Genomic DNA, 21165 nt, shown 5'->3' on the forward strand with positions numbered 1-21165 from the left:
CCACTGGTTAACTGCCTGAATTATTCAGGAAGGTTAAGTATTTACCTCATTTCTTCCCATACTCAAATCAATCCACCAAACTGTTTATAAGACATCTTTTCAAAAGCAGCCACCCTAGCCATCTCCTCTTCCCACTCCCTTACTGGTGGGATTCCCCCATGCTTCCATCTCCTGAGCAGCATTTGCCTACCCACCATGATACTTGTCTGTATCCAACTTCTAGTGTTTTTATCTACCCCTGATAAAACTGATTCGTCACCCAAAACAAATAACCTAGGACTAAATAAAATTTGGACGTCTGACACTTCAGAAAGTACGTCATGTATCCTGGTCCAAAAATCTTGTACTTTATCATCACAAGACCACAGACAGTGTAACAAATGACCTTCCTCAGAATTACATCTCCAACAAGTCGTTGTGTCTTTTAACCCCAACCTTAACAATATGGATGGAGTCCAATAAAAACGATGTATAATTTTAAATTGAATAAGCCGTACCTTTGCATCTCTGGACATAATATTTCCAATTCTAACATTTCCACATATCCTATCCCACTCTTCATCTCCCAATCTTTGATTCAAATCCGTTTCCCATATCTTCTTGAGAGCTAGTAAAGAGTTTCTACCCAAGTTTTGAATCATCATCGAGTAATACACTGAAGTTTCATGACCTTTTCCATAGCTCTTTACTATAGTGTCTAGAAAGTCTGCAGAGGGGCTATAGAATCAGATTTAAAAATCCTAAATAATAGATGACATAGTTGTAGATATCTAAAGAACTGAGATCTTGAAATTCCAAACTGTTGCACCAGGTCTTCAAAGGATTTCAGAACACCGTTATGATAGAGATCACCCAGTATATAAATTCCCTTTTCTATCCATTCTTTCCAGCGAGGATTTACCAATACATACCTTAGGATTCAACCAAATACTCAAAGAAACATTTAAATATGGGTCCATTGCAAACATTCGTGAAACTTTAATCCAAATTGACTTTAGATGGGCAATTACTGGGTGTGCTTTCCCTTCTCTAGTTAAATTGGTAGAAATACTCTGCATACTCTGAAAATCTTGAAAAGGAGTCAATAATTTTAAAGAGACAAGATCGACCTGGGTCACTAACAAATAACAGTATATCGTCCGCATAAAGCATAATTTTGTGAACTGTCCCACCTACTATAACCCCTGGAAATTCCACCGCTCCTCTTACAGCCGCCGCCAGAGGTTCTATAGCCAAACAGAACAACAGTGGAGAGAGGGGTGACCCCTGTCTCATTCCTCTACCTAGCTCAAAATATTCAGAAATTAGGCCATTACTTTGCACCGCTGCCTCTGGGTGACTATATAAAACCTGTATCCACTTTATAAATTTATCCCCAAACCCGAAAAGCTCCAGAATTTTAAATACAGTGCCCTCCATAATTATTGGCACCCCTGGTTAAGATGTGTCAAAAGCCTTAAAATAAATTCAGTTTTTATTGTGGAAACATACTGTCACACTGAAAATTGTAGAAAAATGTAACCTTTAACTCAAGTAGAGTTTTAGGGGGAAAATAAAATCCCTGACTAAGAAATAATTTTTCTTCATAAAATCACCTGTTCCACAATTATTGGCACCCCTAACAATTCTTAGGAAATAAATGTAATTAAAGAATTTCTGTCACTTCTACAGTAGTTTACGAAGTTAATCAAAGTATGTAGGAACATTTAATTAGCAATTCACAACTTCCTGTTTCCCTAGGGTATAATTATGACGTGACACAGAGGCCATTTCTCTTCAACATGGGAAAGACAAAGGAACATAGCATTCAAGTAAGGCAGATGTGTGTTGACCTTCACAGGTCAGGCAATGGCTACAAGAAAATAGCCACTCACCTACACCTGTCCGTATCTACTGTCAGAGGAATTATTAAGAAGTTTAAAACAACTGGAACAGTGGTAAACAAGTCTGGACGAGGACGCAAGTTTATTTTGCCACCACGCACAGTGAGGAGGATGATAAGAGAAATAAAAAGTTCTCCAAAGCTCACTGTTACGGAACTGCAACAAATGGTAGGGGTCTTGGGGTCACGAAGTCTCCAAAACAACCATCAGACGCTATCTACACGCCAACAAGCTGTTTGGGAGGCATGCACGGAAAAAACCTTTTCTCACTCACAATCATAAACGTAAACGTTTGGAGTTTGCTAAGCAGTACTGGGACTTCAACTGGGACCGTGTGCTTTGGTCAGATGAAACAAAGATAGAGCTTTTTGGCAACAAATGCTGTAAGTGGGTCTGGCGTAACACAAGAGCTGAGTATGCAGAAAAGCACCTCATGCCCACTGTGAAATACGGGGGAGGATCAGTGATGCTGTGGGCCTGCTTTTCTTCCAAAGGCCCAGGGAACCTTGTTAGGGTGCATGGCATCATGAATGCTTTGAAATACCAGGACATTTTAAAACAAAATCTGGTGGCTTCTGCCCGAAAGCTGAAGATGGGTCGTCACTGGGTCTTTCAGCAAGATAATGACCCTAAACATATGGCAAGATCTACACAGAAATGGTTGACCACACACAGAATCAAGCTCCTCCCATGGCCATCTCAGTCCCCAGACCTTAACCCCATTGAAAACCTGTGGGGTGAGCTGAAGAGGAGAGTGCAGAGGAGAGGACCCAGGTCGCTGGATGATTTAGAGAGATTGTGCAAAGAGGAATGGTCGAAGATACCTCTTTCTGTGTTCTCCCATCTTGTGAAACATTATAGGAGAAGATTAGGTGCTGTTTTGTTGGCAAAGGGGGGTTGTACAAAGTATTAACATCAGGGGTGCTAATAATTGTGGCACACATTATTTGATGTTAAACAATTATTTCTTAATGTGGGATTTTTTTCCTACTGAATAAATGCACTTGAGATAAAGGTTGGATTTTGCTCTTTTTTCCATCGTGGTCCTATATTATTTAAAAAAACCCTCAATTTATTAGAAGCTAAAGAACACATCTTAACCAGGGGTGCCAATAATTATGGAGGGCACTGTAAATAGCCTGATTCTACCACATCAAAAGCCTTTTCGGCATCAAGGGAAATTGCAGCCACCAGGGATTGAACTTCTGTCATTGACCACATAATATTAATAAAACGCCTTATATTATCTGCCGAGTTACGACCTCTAATAAACCCTACCTGATCAGTATGAATTAAAGACGTGATTACCGGATTTAATCGATTAGCTAAGATTTTAGAAATTATTTTAACATCAGTCTGAATTAATGAAATTGGGTGATCATTTTTACATTCACAGGCGTCTTTACCCTTTTTTGGAACCAAAGTTATCAATGTCTGCCTCACTGTTTTTGGTAACTGGCCCCTTTCTATGGCCTCTGTGTACAATTCTAACAAATATGGAGCCAATTCTGATGCATAAGTCTTGAAAAACTCAGCATTAAAACCATGAGGCCCTGGGACCTTACCCGCTGGAAAATCCTTAATCACGTCTATAATGTTATATCAGTATATACAGTTATATCAGAGTCAAGATATTCTTTCTGGTCCTCCGACAATTTAGGAAGCCCTAGAGGTTCTAGGAAGTAACACATTTCCTCTTCTGTGGCGGTAGATACAGAGCTATAAAGATCTATATAAAATTTTTTAAAGGTCTTATTAATCTCCACATTTGCTAATACAATATCCCCGGGAGAGGATCTGACTACTGGGATAGCAGGAGCTATTTCTTTCTGTTTTATATATCTAGGAAGTAAACTTCCCTGCCTTATCTCCCGACTCAAAATAAGTATGTCTTATGCCCTAAATAAGTTAAACTCCACCTTTTGGGACAGAATAGCATTATATTGATATTTTAATTTAGTCAATTCTCGAAACCCCTCATTAGAAATTTGTCGTTTCTGCTCTTATTCCCCACATTTAATTTTATCATGTAAATCTAACAATTCTTGGGCTTTTATCCTCTAACTGAATGAGGTATATTGAATGTTACGCCCCCTGAGGACCGCCTTCAGGGCTTCCCATGCTACCCCTCTAGACGAGACTGAGGACCAGTTAGTTTCAAAATACTCTTTCAGCTCATCTCTCAACCATTCTACATTATGGGGTTCCTGTAGAATCAATGTGTTTAGTCTCCATCAACAGGACCGCCGCCTTTCGTGCTGAGATAAATTCAGACTCACCATAGCATGGTCAGATATTATAATATTCCCTATTGAGCAATTTGTTACATTAGAGATAAATGTCTTCGATATTAAATAAAAATCCATCCTAGAGTAAATTTTATGCACTGATGAAAAAAACGTATAATCCCTCCCGCGAGGATGCATAAGCCTCCAAATATCCACTAACCCCAAAGAACTACAAACTCTCTTCAACGTTAACAAGGCTTTAGGTGCCCTATTAACCGTCCTCCCTCTATGGTCAAGAATAGGGTCCATTAACAAATTAAAATCCCCTCCCAAAATTATTTCATAATCCCCAGCCGCCTGCAATTTACCTTCTAGATCTACAAAAAAAGCTGGATTGTCATCATTGGGGGCATAAATATTAGCTAAAATAATTTTTTGTCCCTGTATTTCAGCCAAGACAATAATAATTCTCCCTAGATCATCCTTAATTTGTTTAATACACTTAAATTGTAAATGTCTACTGACCAATATAATGAGTCATTTGCTTTTACTAGACCCCTGACTGCAAAACACATGACTAAACATGCTCAAGCAAAGTTTTTTAGACTCTTCTAATGAAATATGTGTTTCTTGTAGAAACACCACATCATAGTTATAACCTCGAAAGCTATTCAAAATTTTCCTTCTCTTAATCGGATTCTCCAAGCCATTAACATTCCAAGTGGAGAGACGCAATGAACTTAAAACAGGCGACATAGGTAAAGTATTACCAACCAATGACCAGACCCAAAATATCCGTTCAACCAATAGCACTGATAACAGTTCCCAATGATCTCCCCACAAACTACTCCCCAATGAAACCCGAACTTTGCACAGTGAAATACCCCCCAGGTACTAACCCACGGAAACCCGACATTTACGAGGTTCCGCCAAACCGTAACGCCCACTCTGCTAAATATTAAACTACCACAACCCAAGTACCTATTTTAATAAAAAAAAAACTATGTGAAAATGAGCCTCCTTCCCCGTCTTCTCCACCATCACTTACTCCATAGCGTTAGCGAACGCCAGAGCCTTCTTAGGACAGTCAAAAGTCTTAACACCCTCTTTAGTTTTGATTTTCAGCTTGGCTAGATACAGCAGTCGGAATCTCACCTCCCGTTCGTGCAGTTTTTTCTTGCATTCTTTGAATTTGTCCCGTTTCATCTGCGTGGCCTTGGAGTAGTCGGGGAATAGCATAATGTTGTTGTTTTCCCAACACAGCTTGCCTTTATCCATGGCCGCTTGTAGCACCTTGTCCCTGTCTGAGGACCGCAAAAATCTCACTAGCAAGGGTCTGGGTCTGTCTCCCGCTGTGGGCCGAGGACCCGAGACCCTGTGAGCCCGTTCAATTTCACATTTCTTCTCCATCTCAAGTAATTGTAGAATCAACTCCTCCATGAATTTCACCGCATCGGTTCCTTGCCTTCTCGAACTCCGATAAAGCGAACGTTGTTACGCCTCGAGCGGTTCTCCATGTCCTCCAGTTTCTCCCAGAGCAGGCTAAAGTTAGTCTTCCTAGCCACAGCAGGTCTGCCTCTCTGTCTTTCTCAACTGATTCGAGGAATTCCACCCATTTCTCGACCTCCTCGATCCGGGTAATCAGAGCAGAAAGTTTTGCTTCCACCGAGGAAGTGGAGCGACGTATTTCTTCCAGACCCTACAGGTCACTAGAAATCTTGGTTAATGCTGCAAAAATGTTTCCAATATCTTGCCCTAGGTCGTGCGAGTGTGGCGCCCCTAGCATTTCAGGTGCCTCTCCGCCATCTTGATCTCCGGCAATTTCTTGCCCATGAGAACGTAGATGTCGTTTTATATCTCCACAGACTGCCGACTTCAGATTTCTCAGCATGTTTAGGCCCTTGCTGATATTATCCACCAAACTGAACACAAAACTTAGAGGTTGTGAATAATAAAAGGATAAATTAGAGCAGAGCAGCGCGGAGCTCACTACTCAGCGAACTTCCCCCGCATCGCACCACGTTACACCTCCAGTATATATGAATGTTAACTTATATTAATTCTGCTCCCTGCTCTTTGTTTATGGCAACTGAAGGCCTTTTGATGAACTGACATCATTTCAGTTCTATTCACTATGCCTGTGTTTAAGACCCAAACTGCTTGAGGCCTTTTTAGGCCAAACGAACTAAACCTGCAGAAGGGCCCGAGCTGCTGGTTCGTGCCTGAACCCACTCATCGCCGCTTGTGGCTATATTATTCTTTTTATAATTGTCTATATTTTGCCCTCGCTAGCAGGCTGGACAGACAGCAGAAAGCTAGCTGGCCGTCAGGCTAATGCCACAATAACAAAAGACAAACTTCAAGTTTAAGACATTAAATAAAGCATTACTTAAATTGGAGATATATAAAGAATCCATCCATCCATCCATTTTCCAAGCTGCTTCTCCGTCAGGGTTGCGGTGGGGGGGCGGGGTGCGGTGCTGGAGCCTGTCTCAGCAGTCATCGGGCAGAAGGCAGGACACATCCTGGACAGGCGCCAGTCCATCGCAGGGCAGACAGACAGACACAGACAGTCACTCACACACTCACACCCAGGGGCAATTTAGCATATGCAATTGGTCTGACTGCATGTCTTTGGACTGTGGGAGGAAACCAGAGAACCCAGAGGAAACCCACACAGACACGGGGAGAACATGCAAACTCCACACAGAGAGGCCCCCAGTCACATATAAATTAACAAATGCTAATTACTTTCTTGGCACATGCTTGAAATGTTCTTATTTAAACCAGAGCTGACATAAAAATTCCAAATAGCATGAAACTAACCCTGCTGACTTGATACCAATATAACTTGATATATTAGACGATATGGTGACTATGGTATTGTCCCAGCCTGAGCTCCTAAAAATGGGGGCTATGTATTAAATGGTTGCAATTCCTATACTAATCACCCAAATTTGATATAAATACAACCCCAATTCCAATGAAGTTGGGACTTTGTGTAAAACATAAATAAAAACAGAACACGATGATTTGCAAATCCTTTTCAACCTATATTCAATTGAATACACTACAAAGACAAGATATTTAATGTTCAAACGGATCAACTTTATTGTTTTTTGCAAATATTCACTCATTTTGAATTTGAGGCCTGCAACACATTCCAAAGAAGTTGGGACAGGGGCATGTTTACCACTGTGTTACATCACCTTTCCCTTTAACACTCAATAAGTGTTTGGGAACTGAGGACACTAATTGTTACTCCTTCAGTCCTTCTCCCCCTTCAGTCGGTCTCCATTGTCCATTGTTTTTTGCGCTTCATAATGCGCCACACATTTTCAATGGGAGGCAGGTCTGGACTGCAGGCAGGCCAGTCTAGTACCCACACTCTTTTACTACGAAGCCACGCTGTTGTAACACGTGCAGAATGTGGCTTGGCATTGTCTTGCTGAAATAAGCAGGGATGTCCCTGAAAATCATGTCGCTTGGACTGCAGCATATGTTGCTCCAAATCCTGTATGTTCCTTTCGGCATTAAATGGTGCCTTCACAGATGTGCAAGTTACCCATGCCATGGGCACTAACACACCCCCATACCATCAGTGATTTGAACTTTGCGCTGACAATCCGGACAGTCCTTTTCCTCTTTGATGTCCATGATTTCCAAAAACAATTAGAAATGTGTACTCGTCAGACCACAGGACACTTTTCCACTTTGTGTCAGTCCATCTCAGATGAGCTCGGGCCCAGAGAAGCCAGCAGCGTTTTTGTGTGTTGATATGTGGCTTTCGCTTTGCAGGCAGAGTTTTCTGAGTTCCAGAGTGTTCCTGAGCCCATGTGGTAATATCCGTTACAGAATGATGTGGGTTTTTAAATGCAGTGCCTCCTGAGGGATTGAAGTTCATGGGCATTCAATGTTGGTTTTCTGCATTGCCGCTTACTTGCAGAGATTTCTCCAGATTCTCTGAATCTTTTGATGATATTGCGGACCGTAGATGATAATCCCTAAATTCCTTGCAATTGCACGTTGAGAAACGTTGTTCTTAAACTGTTGGACTATTTGATCAAGCAGTTGTTTACAAAGTGGTGAACCTCGCCCCATCCTTGCTTGTGAATGACTGAGCCTTTCAGGGATGCTCCCTTTATACCCAATCATGATTGAAAAGGATTTGCAAAATCATCGTATTCTGTTTTTATTCATGTTTTACACAACGTCCCAACTTCATTGGAATTGGGGTTGTAATCTCAAATTAAAGATAAAAGTATTTACTTCTCTACATTTTGAGCACTCCTTATTTAATTTCAGCTTCAATATGCTGTGGTAAAGGGTATACCAACAATACCTTTGTCAACATCCTAATATTCATGGACCTGACTGTACACTGCTGCGATAAACAGAGTTTAGTCGAATTTTTCAAAACCCTTGCACATTTAATTGCAGTTTGTTAAAAAAAAAACAAAAATAAAAAAATAAATATAAAAAAACAAAACAAAACAAAAACAATGTGTAGTGGGAAGGCAACTTTGCATGTCATGTAAATCGCAAATATGGATTGATTTAAATAGATTGGCAAAACAGACATCACACAAGCCATCACATAAGAATAATGTGATAATCTGTCATTGGGAATGAGTTTGTTGCCCAATTCAATGAAATACAACACTCCAGCATCCTCTTACTATGGACCATTTAGGATTTTTATATATACACCATCAGCTACCAACAACACAGAGCGTTTGTCCTCACCCATTGCTGCGACAGGAACAATGACACTCCTAATCTCTAATCCACTCATTAGCGCTGGCATTTCTCTCGCTCTCCTCCTCCTGCTCTTCCTTTTCTCTTTCTTCCTTCTGAGTCTCTGATGTCTTGATGTTTAATGGATGATTGACAAGGAGAACAGTAAAAACGAGCAGAAACCACACAGGTGACAATAAAAGAGGAATGGACATAAAGACGGTCAAAAAATAAGAAGTGCAGATGGATGCCAAGGATTTTGTAGAAAAAAAGCATACCAATATACCAATATATGATAGTGAATGGGCATTGATAAAAATGGCAACATATTAAACGATATATAATTACTGTACAGTATGAGTAATAATAATACGTTTGTGGAGAGTATGGTATGTTATTCTGACAGCTAGACACAAAGTGGAAAACTGGAACAATAGTGTGTACAAGTTGTCTGCTCTAACCTTAGTCTTGTGGCTCAGCTCGGTCTCCATACAACCACCAGATGTGTGCAGCTCTTTGGACACAACACAGAGGAACTCAGCCTGGTCCTCTGAGCCGTAGCTATAGGACGAACCAATGTTCACCATCTACACCACCGAAAAGGGATAAAACAAGAGGGTGAGAAGAAAGACAGTCTTCCATTACAGCAGGTCTTCAAAACTCAAAAAAGTGTTATGTTTGTAAGGGAAAGTCAGGCTGGATCAAATGTTATTATCTTAGCCATTAGAGTAAAGTTGAGTTACTACTTTCATTTCATGATGCCGTTCAAATGTAAATACATGATTACATAATTATGTAATCATGTAATTATGATTGTGATAATTTTGATTACAGAAATATGTTGACATTCCTCCTAATTACGGAGTGTTTCAATCACATATAAATGGGTGCATAAAATCAAGCATATAGTCATCTCTATAGACAAAACACTGGCAGTAGGGTGGGTCGTACTGAAGAGCTCAGTGACGTCAAATTCACCATCATAGGGTGCTACCGTTTTCGCACATCAGTTTGTTAAATTTCTGCCCTGCTACAAGTCCCAGCCAAGTGTAAGTCCTATTATTGTGAAATAGAGGGATCTATGAGCTGTGACAGCTCAGCCACAAAGCAGCAGACCACTCACAGTGCGGGACTGCCGAGTGCTGAAGCATATAAAATCACCAGTCCTCTGTTGCATCACTCACTAGAGTTCCAAACTGTCTCTGGAAGCAACAACAGCTCGGAACTCTGTGCAAGGAGCTCAGCGAATCATGTAGCGTGGTCACATAGCCAAGCACTGCTACAGACTGCCAATGGGGAGAGTCAATAAATGTTATTCTCATCTAAATTGGATGAAATAAAACTTAAAGTAACAAACTTGACATTGTGAAACTAAAAGATACAAGGTGAAAAAAAAAATGTAAAAGATGTTTTTTCTTCACGCAAATTAAGATTAAGTATGAACTGAAAGTTTAGAATCTGCACATTCAATAGTATTTCTCCCCTTCCTGTAATGAGCCATCATTGACATAATAACTCTTGAATTATGCCATGCTTTTACTGTTGCCGGGCAGCAATTGTGACATTAAAGGGTTAACCAGTTATGCACAAACATTAATCATTTTTATGTAGGTCCTGATTTACAAATTGATTAACAATCAGAAAGCCTTTTGTAACTGCTCAAGCAAGTCTGAAGCAGGGAGTTTACAATTATTTAAATAGATTCTTTAGGGAATGATTCAAATGGATCACGAAATCTCAAATTTCACCATAATCAGATTTGCTTATTTTGGTACAATTCAGAATTATTTTTAAAAATGTGCTGAAATACACAAATGTGACTAGAGAAGCTATTAACACAGTATTGGAATAAAAATTTTTAAACTGTATAAGCACATATTAGTATATTTGATTGTTATTTAATAATGCATTTTTATACCCCTCGTCTTAAGAGACCCTGACACTACATTATATGTGGGTATCATTTTTGAACATCAGATCATTCTAGTGGACTGAGTTCTGGAGGGACAGTAGGACACTGGGGGGCAGAAGGAGTGAAATCAGTTCAGCGTCAATCCAACCCACAGTCCAGAGCAGTCCAGGGCGGGGCTTTCGGCAGGCTCGCACGCTGACCTGCTCAAACTTCCAGCCGTCTGACATGGTGGACACCATCTGAGTCAGCTCCTCCTCCTGGCACTGCAACACTCTGTACACATGCTTTGGAGGCACCTGCCATAAAAGTGAGAGTGTAATAAAGAGAAAGAGAAGAGAGATGTAAGAGGTGAGGCATAGTTGAAGTGAAAAATGAAATAAGTATGTGTTAGAGAGGAAAGATCAAGAGCAAATGGTGAAAAGGTGTAGAGAACCCTGGACCAGAGTAAAGACACAGTGCGGGACTAAGGGTTGTTGGACAAGACAGAGAAGAGTATTGATAGTTGTGCAAGATGCTGAAGGAGTGGAAATTCTAATATACAGTTTGAAGTAGGGTCCAACTGATATATTATCTGGCAGATAATATTGAAATAATATTAAGGTTAAACATTAATTTAAGCAAAAAAAATACCCATCAATTTAAGTGTTCTTATAAGTGTTTTATATTGTAACAAGCAACTTTATTTCAACTTCTTTACAACAAGATGAGGCATAAAATAATGGCTAAAATAGCAAAAACATGAAAAATATCACAACCTTGAAGTCAATAATGTGAAAAAAAAATTTATGTGAAAAGAACTGATACAAATAAGATTACTTTTTTTTAGATCAAATTAATACTAATCAAAATTATGAGAAACCAACAAAACCACTAGGGAGGCTGAAAAGCTCCAACCCCCTGTCACTACAATACTTATATTATTTAAGACTAATGGACAACTGTAAGAGTTAAAACCTGACAATCATATTTGATAATTCACTATTCATAATAACATTATTCCACAAATCACTGTTTAAATAAAACGACTGGAGTATGTTTAATTTTTGAACACTAAAAATTATTGGACTTTTTAGCTCCTTTATAAAAAAAATCTCTTGTTATGAAATTATTATATCAGACAGACCCTATGAAGAATTAAAAGAAATAAATGTGTGTTAATCAGAATATTGTTTAATATGACTGCTCGTTACCTGAGACGCTTTACAATCTCGCTCTAGGATCCTCTCTTTAATTAATTTTATTAATGGCGTAATGTTGTAAAACTCTGCCTCCTCCAAGACACCTGAAGTTATAGAACATTTTGTGTTATAAACATCCATTAATGTCTAGTTAATGATGAAAGAAAATATCCATAATAAAGGGCTCACCTTCTTCAGCCAGTTCCTTGTTATAAACCAGTTTCCCATGTCGAAGGTAGTTGAGTATAGGACCGAAATATGTAGGGTCTCTGTCGATTACGTAGGCACCCGTTTCATCCTACACACAAAGACTCAGCCTCAGTCAGAATTTCAAGAGTATCATAGATTTATCCTGATGCATAAAATATCTTAATTCACTCAGTTATGTAAATATTTATTTCATCATACCAGACCCTGGGTGAGGGGGAAGAACAGAAATAAAACTGGCTGAGAAACCATAAATAAGACAACAGTGTATACAGCTAAGGAGTAGGGATGGGATGATATACTGTAGACATCATTAGGGCTACTGATATTCTTTTTTCATAGTAGTTTTTTTTGGTGTACTGGAGAAAAATAAGATTTCGATAGAATGTCTATTATATAACACCTGTGGTGAAATATTTCCAATGTGTATGTGTTTTTAGCAGTAATTAAGTACTCTACTTATTATTTTGCAGATCAACTGAGCATTTTTTTTTATTAAAGGCCAGACCATAAACAATAGACTACAACTGAACAATAACAAATTATGTATGACAATTCTAAGGCCTTTAAAAATTAAATTTAAATTAAAAAGCTTTGAAAAAGACATCATTTAAAACAAAAAAACTGTGGCAGAAATGCTAATAAATGGGAGTCTCTCTCAGGCTGTTTTTGCTCTAGGAGGGACTTGCAACTTCCAACTAATCACTGCTGATTCATTAAAATGGTACATTTAAATCCATTTTTAGCTGAATATTCAAGATCAAATAACTGACAGCCTGAGGTTTTTCTTTAGATAATCCCAGTATATTTTTCCGAATATACTGATAATACTGAAAAGGTGATATTTTTACTCACTGATGTTACGATTGGAAATGTTCATATTGTCCCATCCCTTTTATGAAGAATATTAAAAAGTCACTGGGAGAAAAGGGAAATGTAAAAATAAAAAGAGCATTAGTCGAGGCTGTGACTGCACGAGTTACTTTAGATTAAATTAAGTGACCTTTATTAGTCCCACAATGGGGAACTTTCACCTCCGCAATCTAACCCATCTGTGCAGCGAAACACCACACAAAAACACACTAGTAAACACACACACACACACACACACACACACACACACACACACACACACAAGCTACTGGAGCAGTGGGCAGCCCTATCCGCAGCGCCCGGGGAGCAGTTGTCTTGTTCAAGGACACCTTAGTCACGTCCTGTCGGCTCAGGGGATTGAACCATCGAAGTTCTGGTCACAAGGCTGGTTCCCTAACCTCCAGCCCACGACTTTCATTGCTTTGCATGGATGAATGGCTTCTCTCTGCAGTGAATTAATCTTAAAAGCTCTTAAATGCTTACTTCATTGTCCTTTTCTTAGCTCAGAGATAAGGGCTCTTCAGATCATGCCCTGCAGAGAATATTACACAACCAAGTCTTATCCTTGACTACACTGTAAGAGCAAAAAAGCAAGGAGAAATTATAAGGCGATAGCAAGAAAGAATGTAAGTGTGTGTGTGTGTGTGTGTGTGTGTGTGTGTGTGTGTGTGTGTGTGTGAGAGTGAGTGAGTGAGTGAGTGAGTGAGTGAGTGAGTGAGTGAGTGAGTGAGTGAGTGAGTGAGTGAGTGAGTGAGTGAGAGGAAAGAAGGGAAAAAGAAAACAGGATGGAGGAGCAGACATTTGTGGTCTTGCATCACCAGACACTATTGGTGAAACAGTGTACATCATAAAAGTCAGCCATTAAAGTGTCTGACTCTTTATCAACTCAATCCATTATAAGTGATTTCCATTATCAGTGACTGTTTGTAAATAACAGACATTTTGTAGAACAAAAGTGCCACCAAAAAAGACAAGATACTAACACAAAATCATATAGTTCATATCAGTTAAAGGGCTCTTATCAAGGGAAACCCAATTTCTTCGTTTTTGTTGAAATAACTCTTTGATGTTCTAAATATACATTGGTAAAAAGTCTAAATACTGTTCATTCTCAAGTCCAAACCAAGCTTCAAAAACAGAATTACCACAACCATGAACATTTTTACTGTAGTTTAACCACCCATTAATGTTAAAGTAAAGCAGTGCTGTTACTGCAGACAGTTTGTAGCAGAGCTATTAGTGTTTTATAAATTTGTCAGGAGGAGACAGAAAACTGGGTATTTAGATTCTGAGCTTTATTTATATGCAAGCAGACAGTCATGCACAGGCACAGCTTGATCATCAGTCTGTCACCAGTCCACTGAACACAGTCTGACATGGTTTAAGTAGACATACTAGAGGTTAGTAAAGGGGGCAAAAAGGGAGAGGAAGAAAGTGAGGGTTCTGGGGTCAGGGGAGGGTCATGAAATCATTTAAAACATCAAAAGAGACAAAACTGTAAGACAATACAGCTAATGCAACAAAAAGACAACAAATTTAGAGCACAGAAAAAAGTACATGTGAAAAGACAAACATTTTCTTCCAATTTCCCCTTTCACTCTTTCTAAAGAACTACAAAATCGTGTAATTGAATTCCACAATGTCAGTCAACTGGACATCACTGAACAGCAGGCATGCAGCTCATCACAGCATAAGTGTCAAGATACACTATATTGCCAAAAGTATTCACTTGTTTGCCTTCACACGCACATGAACATGAGCGGCATCCCATTCTTAATCGGTTTAATATGATGTTGGCCCACCTTCTGCACCTATAACGGCTTCAACTCTTCTGGGAAGGCTTTCCACAAGGGTTAGGAGTGTGTTTATGAGAATTTTCTTCCAGAAGCGCATTTGTGAGGTCAGACACTGATGATGAATGAGAAGGCCTGGCTCACAGTCTCCGCTCTAATTCATCCCAAAGGTGTTCTATCAGGTTGAGGTCAGGCCAGTCAAGTTCTTCTACACCTGACAAGTTATTTCATGTTTTTATAGACCTTGCTTTGTGCACTGGTGCACAGTCATGTTGGAACAGAAGGGGCCATCCTCAAACTGTTCTCACAAAGTTGGGAGCATGAAATAGTCCAAAATCTCTAGGTCTGCTGAAGCATTAAGCATTACATTCCTTTCATTGGAACTAAGGGGACGAGCCCAACTCCTGAAAAAACAACCCCACGCCATAATCACCCCTCCACCAAACTTTACACTTGGCACAATGCAGTCAGACAAGTACCTTTCTCCTGGCAACCACCAAACCCAGACTTGTCCATCGGATTGCCAGATGGAGAAGCGTGATTCATCACTCCAGAGAACACATCTTGACTGCTCTAGAGTCCAGTGGCAGTGTGCATTACACCACTGCATTCTACGCTTTGCATTGCGCTTGGTGATGTAAGGAATGGATGCAGCTGCTCTGCCATGGAAACTCATTCCATGAAGCTCTCTACTTGAAGGCCACATGAAGTTTGGAGGTCTGTAGTGACTGACTCTGTGGATAGTTGGCGACCTCTGCACACTATGCACCTCAGCATCTGCTGACCTCACTCTGTCATTTTACAAGGCCTACCACTTTGTGGCTGAGATGCTGTCGTTCCTAATCGTTTCCACTTTGTTATAATACAGACAGTTGACTGTGGAATGTTTAGTAGCAAGGAAATTTCACGACAGAACTTGTTGCACAGGCGACATCCTATCACAGTACCATGCTGGAATTCACTGAGCTCTGAGAGTAACGCATTCTTTCACAAATGTTGGTAGAAGCAGTCTGCACACCCAGGTATCTGGTTTTATACATCTGTGGCCATGGAAGTGACTGGAACATGAATTCAAAGATTTGAATGGGCAAGTGAATAATTTTGGCAATATAGTGTATTTGTGCCATACTAAACAGCAGCACTGGCTTCAGTTTATTTGTAACACTAAATAAAGAAATATTTGCATCAATGTTTGGAGGTTATTCATCCAAAATTAGATTATCTGCTAATCCCTGCTATTTGTCCCTCAGACAGGGCTGGAATGGTTACACACAGTGTGTTGAAATCTTCACCAGTCCCCCACTGCCTAAAAAACATGCTTCTTCCCTGAGGTCTGTGCTTCCCTGAGGTCTGCCCCCTCTCCAACTGTCCCTACGACTTAATCCTGGGATGCAAACACCCCAGTGAGAGACATACAACCAAAGAGTGCACAGCTAGATAAAGAAAGTAATTTTTCAAGTACAAATTGTTTTCTCCCTTTGGTCCACACAGCACCTGTAGCAACTGTGATGTCTGAATACAACCATATCCAGAGTTCCCAGTTCAGGTTGTTGGACTGTAGCAGTGTTGCCTTTTAGCAGATCGTATAGTGGTTTTAAAATAGCATCCTAAGAAACTATTCAATGCCTACTATAAAACCTCTGCGAAAGAACCTCTGTGAGACATTTTATGTTTGTTTTTGTTTATGTTAATGTCATCCACTGTGTGTCAAACCAAGTCAGTTGGAGCAGTTACTAACCATTAAGGACAATGTTTCACCTAGAATCATTCCGGAGTTTGTTCAAAAACCTTCAGAGCCCTTTGAAATGCTCACAATGGATGTGCTGGCTCTGCTCAACCTGCAAAGGAGGCAGCAGTGAGGTAGACAAGCCAAGTCAAGACAAGACGAGTGCTTGTACGCCTGAGACGGCATGGATTTCAAACTCCTTTAGTGTCTTCATTTCTCTCCAGTCTGAGATATCTCTGCTAAGGCTTCAGGACATCTACAACAGTGAGATGAAGCATACTGGCAACATTATAGCTGACATCCTGGACATCACCTTTTCCAGCAACTCCCTCTGGTAAAAGATTCAGGGCTATTGTTTTTGACAATACCAGACATTGTTTTTGTCATAGGTCATAAGGTGATGTTTTTCGTTTAATCCCGTTCCCATATATGGGACACCAACTAATTCTTACTTCAATAAAATGACCTATTGGTTGAGAGCGCGAGAGTAAAAGTTCTCCATATATAATCCAGCAGTTTTTTTTACTTCATGTTTTAAATCAGCTATAGTTCGTCTTTTCTTCATGAGTGATACGGATTCGCGGGCTAATCGTCACTTGCTTCCCGCTAGACCAATCAGGTGGCTACTTTTTGGAGCCGGAATCCAAAATGTCTGTGCCCGTGTTGTCAGCATCGAGTACTGAAGATGAAGAATTTACAAGACTGCCTTGAAAAGTGCATAAAAAGGGTTTAAAACAATGCTATATGCATCTCAAGTCCATAAAGAAAAAAGAGGCAAAGGATTTTACACGCATGTGGTGGAATACATTCAGAAACAGTGTCAGTGTCAAACTGTGGCTTGGCTTGAAGGGGGAGAGCCAGAGGATAGCAGAAACAAAAATTGCATAGAAATAGAGTTTGACAATATTCCTGAAGATGTTGGGTTTCACCTCACTTGCTACCGGCATTTTACAGACAAAAAGCGCTTGGATGCGGCCGAGAAACGAGACACACATTGTCTTGAAGCTCAGGATACGGATGGAGGCAAGTCTGTGCCATCCTCTAGTCCTTCTACATATTATTCCCAAACAAAGAAACTTAGGTCCAGGATAGGCTTGCCAGTCCCTTTTATTGGTCCTGTGCTTCCTGCTTTGTGAATAATATGCAAGAAACAGGACAAGTATCTAACTGTTGAAGGCAAACGCCAGAAGGACCATCTGTCACAGGCAGAAACGTTTTCAGTAAAAAAAAATGTTTAATTAACTAAAGTTATAAAAATGTATTCATTGCATTAAGGCTAAGAAGTAAAATAATTTATACAAATAACTACAAATTACATGAGGCGCTAAACAGAGTATGGAACCAGGACTAAGTGATGACGTCTTGATTTACATACATATATGAGAGAGAGAGAGAGAGAGAGAGAGAGAGAGAGAGAGAGAGAGAGAGAGAGAGAGAGAGAGAGAGAGAGAGAGAGAGAGAGAGAGAGAGAGAGCGCGTATTAAAAAGTGAACATTTGCCACTGTTTGTCCCTGTTGTGATAATAAAATATCCTCCTCCTTTGATTATTTAAAGGCCCATTTCTAAAAGCTGCCAGTATGAAGGAAGACACTAGCATTCTTGTACATATTCAGGACAAAGACCGTGTGTCCCTGGAGGTGCGATACCAGAAGTCACAGATAGTACACCAGATTCTTGTCAAAGTCCACTGTAACAGTTACTGGGGCCCCAGAAGAACAGTCACACATCCTTCTTGCCACAGTGAACTCAGTGTCAAAGGCCAGAGGACTGTCCAATGTCAAAGTGTCCACGGATTTGCTTCAATTGCTTGTGACCAGGCTACTGAGCAAACATGCAATAGAGACTCCAAGACAAAAGGTGGTTGGATAGGGATGACACAGAATCGAGCTGCAGTGTATTGCTGGATATTATCACAACATGAAAGCGCTGCCATAGCAAGACAATGTGAGTCAATGGCAGGTAAATCTCCTGAAATATGGAAATGAAAAGACCTTGACAGCACACAAATTCATGCTGATAAAAAGGCTGTGACCAGAAACATATCCACCCTAGATTCCATGCTGAACCCTTTTGACACACACCAAGATGGCACTGTGTGCCTTAGCTCTGAGGCAGTTGGAACTGAAGAATTCCAGGAGGATTTGCTTGCAGCTCTGGAAATAGGATGTCAACAGAATGCTGTCAATAAGTTTATGTGCCAAAGGCTGTTATCACCATCAGTTGACATATTTGCTACCATCAAAGCACACAAACTGAAGACCCTCAGTGACCAGTCAAAGACATAGAAAAAAATCAGCTGCATGCAAAGAAGTGATTCTGCATGCTGATAAGAAGCTATTCTCCAGACTACTCAAAGTCAAAGTAGAAAGATAGACCTGAAATTCTGTCCTACTCCTTGGGAATGGTTTTATATCCTTTAGTCAGAACACCTGCATGCACTAGCTATCAAATGTTAGAATTGACCATTAAGATTAAGATTAAGTGACCCTTATTAGTCCCACAACAGGGAAATTTCACCTCTGCATTTAACCCATCTGTGAAGTGAAACACCACATTCACTATAGTGATCGCACACACACACACACACACACTAGGGGGCAGTGAGCACACTTGCCTGGAGCGGTGGGCAGCCCAATCCACAGCGCCCGGGGAGCAGTTGGGGGGTTAGGTGTCTTGCTCAAGGACACCTCAGTCATGTGCTGTCAGTTCTGGGGATCGAACCAGCAACCTTCCGGTCACGAGGCTGGTTCCCTAACCTCCAGCCCATGACTGCGCCACAACCATGCTGTGATCTTAACACACAATTCTATACTATGTATTAACAGATTTTTAGCTATATTGCATTTATTTTGGAATTGTCAAATTTTCTTCATTATTTAAACCTAAAGGGGGTGCAGTAACATTGATTCATTTCAGCTACCTTGGCCCAAAGTCTGTAAATGTTTTTTCTTTCTCTGATTACACAGTGGCTACTGAAAAGTTTGATGTATAACATCAGTGTATAAAACATCACATTGTGTTTATGCTTCATTTTGTTTAGCATCAATTTCTGAAGTTTATCTAATTAAATACTTGAGTGTACTAAACCATTAATATTTGTCTTAGATGTTTAGGTACATGTAGGTCAGTTTGAGATATATTTTATGTTGTGAAATGGAGATAAATTAAGTTATAAGCAAAACCAGCAGCATATAATTTTAGTTTTTTTTTGGATTCACATTTATCTAAGCACTTTTTGCTAGTTCACCTTATGGCCTATCAGAGCTGTTGTACTCTTTAACTACAATCGAAACCTTGAACTTTAAAAGCTAAACAGAACCTAACAAACCCCTTTACTGTATTACTCCTTTGTAATATATTGCTTATTTGCACAGCTGTAGAAGTGTTTTTACAAGTGTTCATATTCTGTAATAGTCTGTATAGAATAGTTATTATATGTCTACTCAGACCTGCATGTGTGTACATATTCATATCAGCACATGCACAGATTCACGCATCTCTTTAGCTCCTTTCACACTGGCTCACATCAAGCACAGCATTATTTCAGGCAGGCCACAAAGTCAAGCTCCAGTGCCAATTTAAAATCACGCTCTGTTATCAACTGATCTCAATCAGCTGACGGCTCAGCTGACTGCATGCTACACATTTATTTAAGCTGTTTTAGAATGCCCATTCTTGTGCTTCCTCTGCAAGCTACTTTGCAACACACCTTTACCCCAACTCATCCTTCGTGCTGTGTCTACCTTGCTCAATGTCATGTTGTCATTGATGCCCTGCTCAAATGGATGGGCAAGGAAGTCCCAGAACAGAGCCATACCACCAAATATAACAAAGTGCAACTGTAAACTGTAAATATTTTCTTTCAATAGTGCTCCTAACAGAGTTTTCTTTTTCTTTATTCCATTTACTGTATTTTTATTTTATTTGCCCCTTGCCTGTGTGCTTGTTTGGTCTGTTCAGTATGTTACCGGTCATACTTGTGTGCACTCACCAAGACAAATTCCTTGTATGTGTAACAGACTAGTCGAAATAAAGTGATCTTGATTGTAATTCCACAGTAGGTACATAGGCCTAAAAAGGACCCTCCGTTGTTGTAGGCAACAAAATGACATCAACAGCAGAGCTTCAAGTGGCAAATTCCTCTAGAACATTTGTTAACTAATTTCCCTAATTACTGTGCACAACATAACTTTTCTGTGTGTATATCTGTTGCTTAAAAACAAAACCCATAAGTGCTTTTACATTTTACCTGAATAAGTTTAACATAAACCTTGCAACACAGATGAGCTTAGCATTTAGTTGCAAGCAGGAGCAGCCAAAATTGTTAATATACCTGTAATTCCTTCTATCAGCTCTGCCGCTCTGTGACTGCAGGGGCATGGTCCTGATAATCAAAGATAAATGCACCTGTGAAATTCCTTGAAAAATGTTTCCTGCTGTGAAATTCCCCCAAAGAGATTATTTGCTCCCCTTCATCCTCGCACCCTTTTTGTGGTTATCTGCCTGCTTTTTACAATAGTCCCTGGCTCAGTGACCAGATTTATAACAGTTGTGACACTCCAAGGACTTAGTTAAAGTTAGAAAATTTCTAACTTAGGTTATGTTTGCATGCAAAGATTTCTGGCAAT

The 21165-nt window shown here is 39.9% G+C and overlaps 1 protein-coding gene across 4 annotated transcripts in view; it reads right to left on the reverse strand.

The window, feature by feature from the left end:
* The window catches only part of kctd17 (potassium channel tetramerization domain containing 17), a 33134-nt gene that overhangs the window by 6282 nt on the left and 5687 nt on the right, over window positions 1-21165 (reverse strand). The window contains exons 2-7 of one of the 4 annotated variants that reach the window (XM_017705506.2): window positions 12128-12236; window positions 11951-12042; window positions 10913-11056; window positions 9310-9435; window positions 8858-8979; window positions 6476-6636 (exon numbers count right to left, since the gene is read on the reverse strand). In XM_017705506.2, coding sequence (XP_017560995.1) covers window positions 8887-8979; window positions 9310-9435; window positions 10913-11056; window positions 11951-12042; window positions 12128-12236 — 564 coding nt within the window. In that variant the 3' untranslated portion in view covers window positions 6476-6636; window positions 8858-8886. Of the gene's footprint in view, window positions 1-6475; window positions 6637-8857; window positions 8980-9309; window positions 9436-10912; window positions 11057-11950; window positions 12043-12127; window positions 12237-21165 lie in introns of those variants that run through there. The other 3 variants (XM_017705509.2, XM_017705507.2, XM_017705510.2) reach the window with 3 other exon arrangements.

This window comes from Pygocentrus nattereri, chromosome 13 (genome assembly GCF_015220715.1).
Source record: "Pygocentrus nattereri isolate fPygNat1 chromosome 13, fPygNat1.pri, whole genome shotgun sequence".
NCBI classification, from domain to species: domain Eukaryota; kingdom Metazoa; phylum Chordata; class Actinopteri; order Characiformes; family Serrasalmidae; genus Pygocentrus; species Pygocentrus nattereri.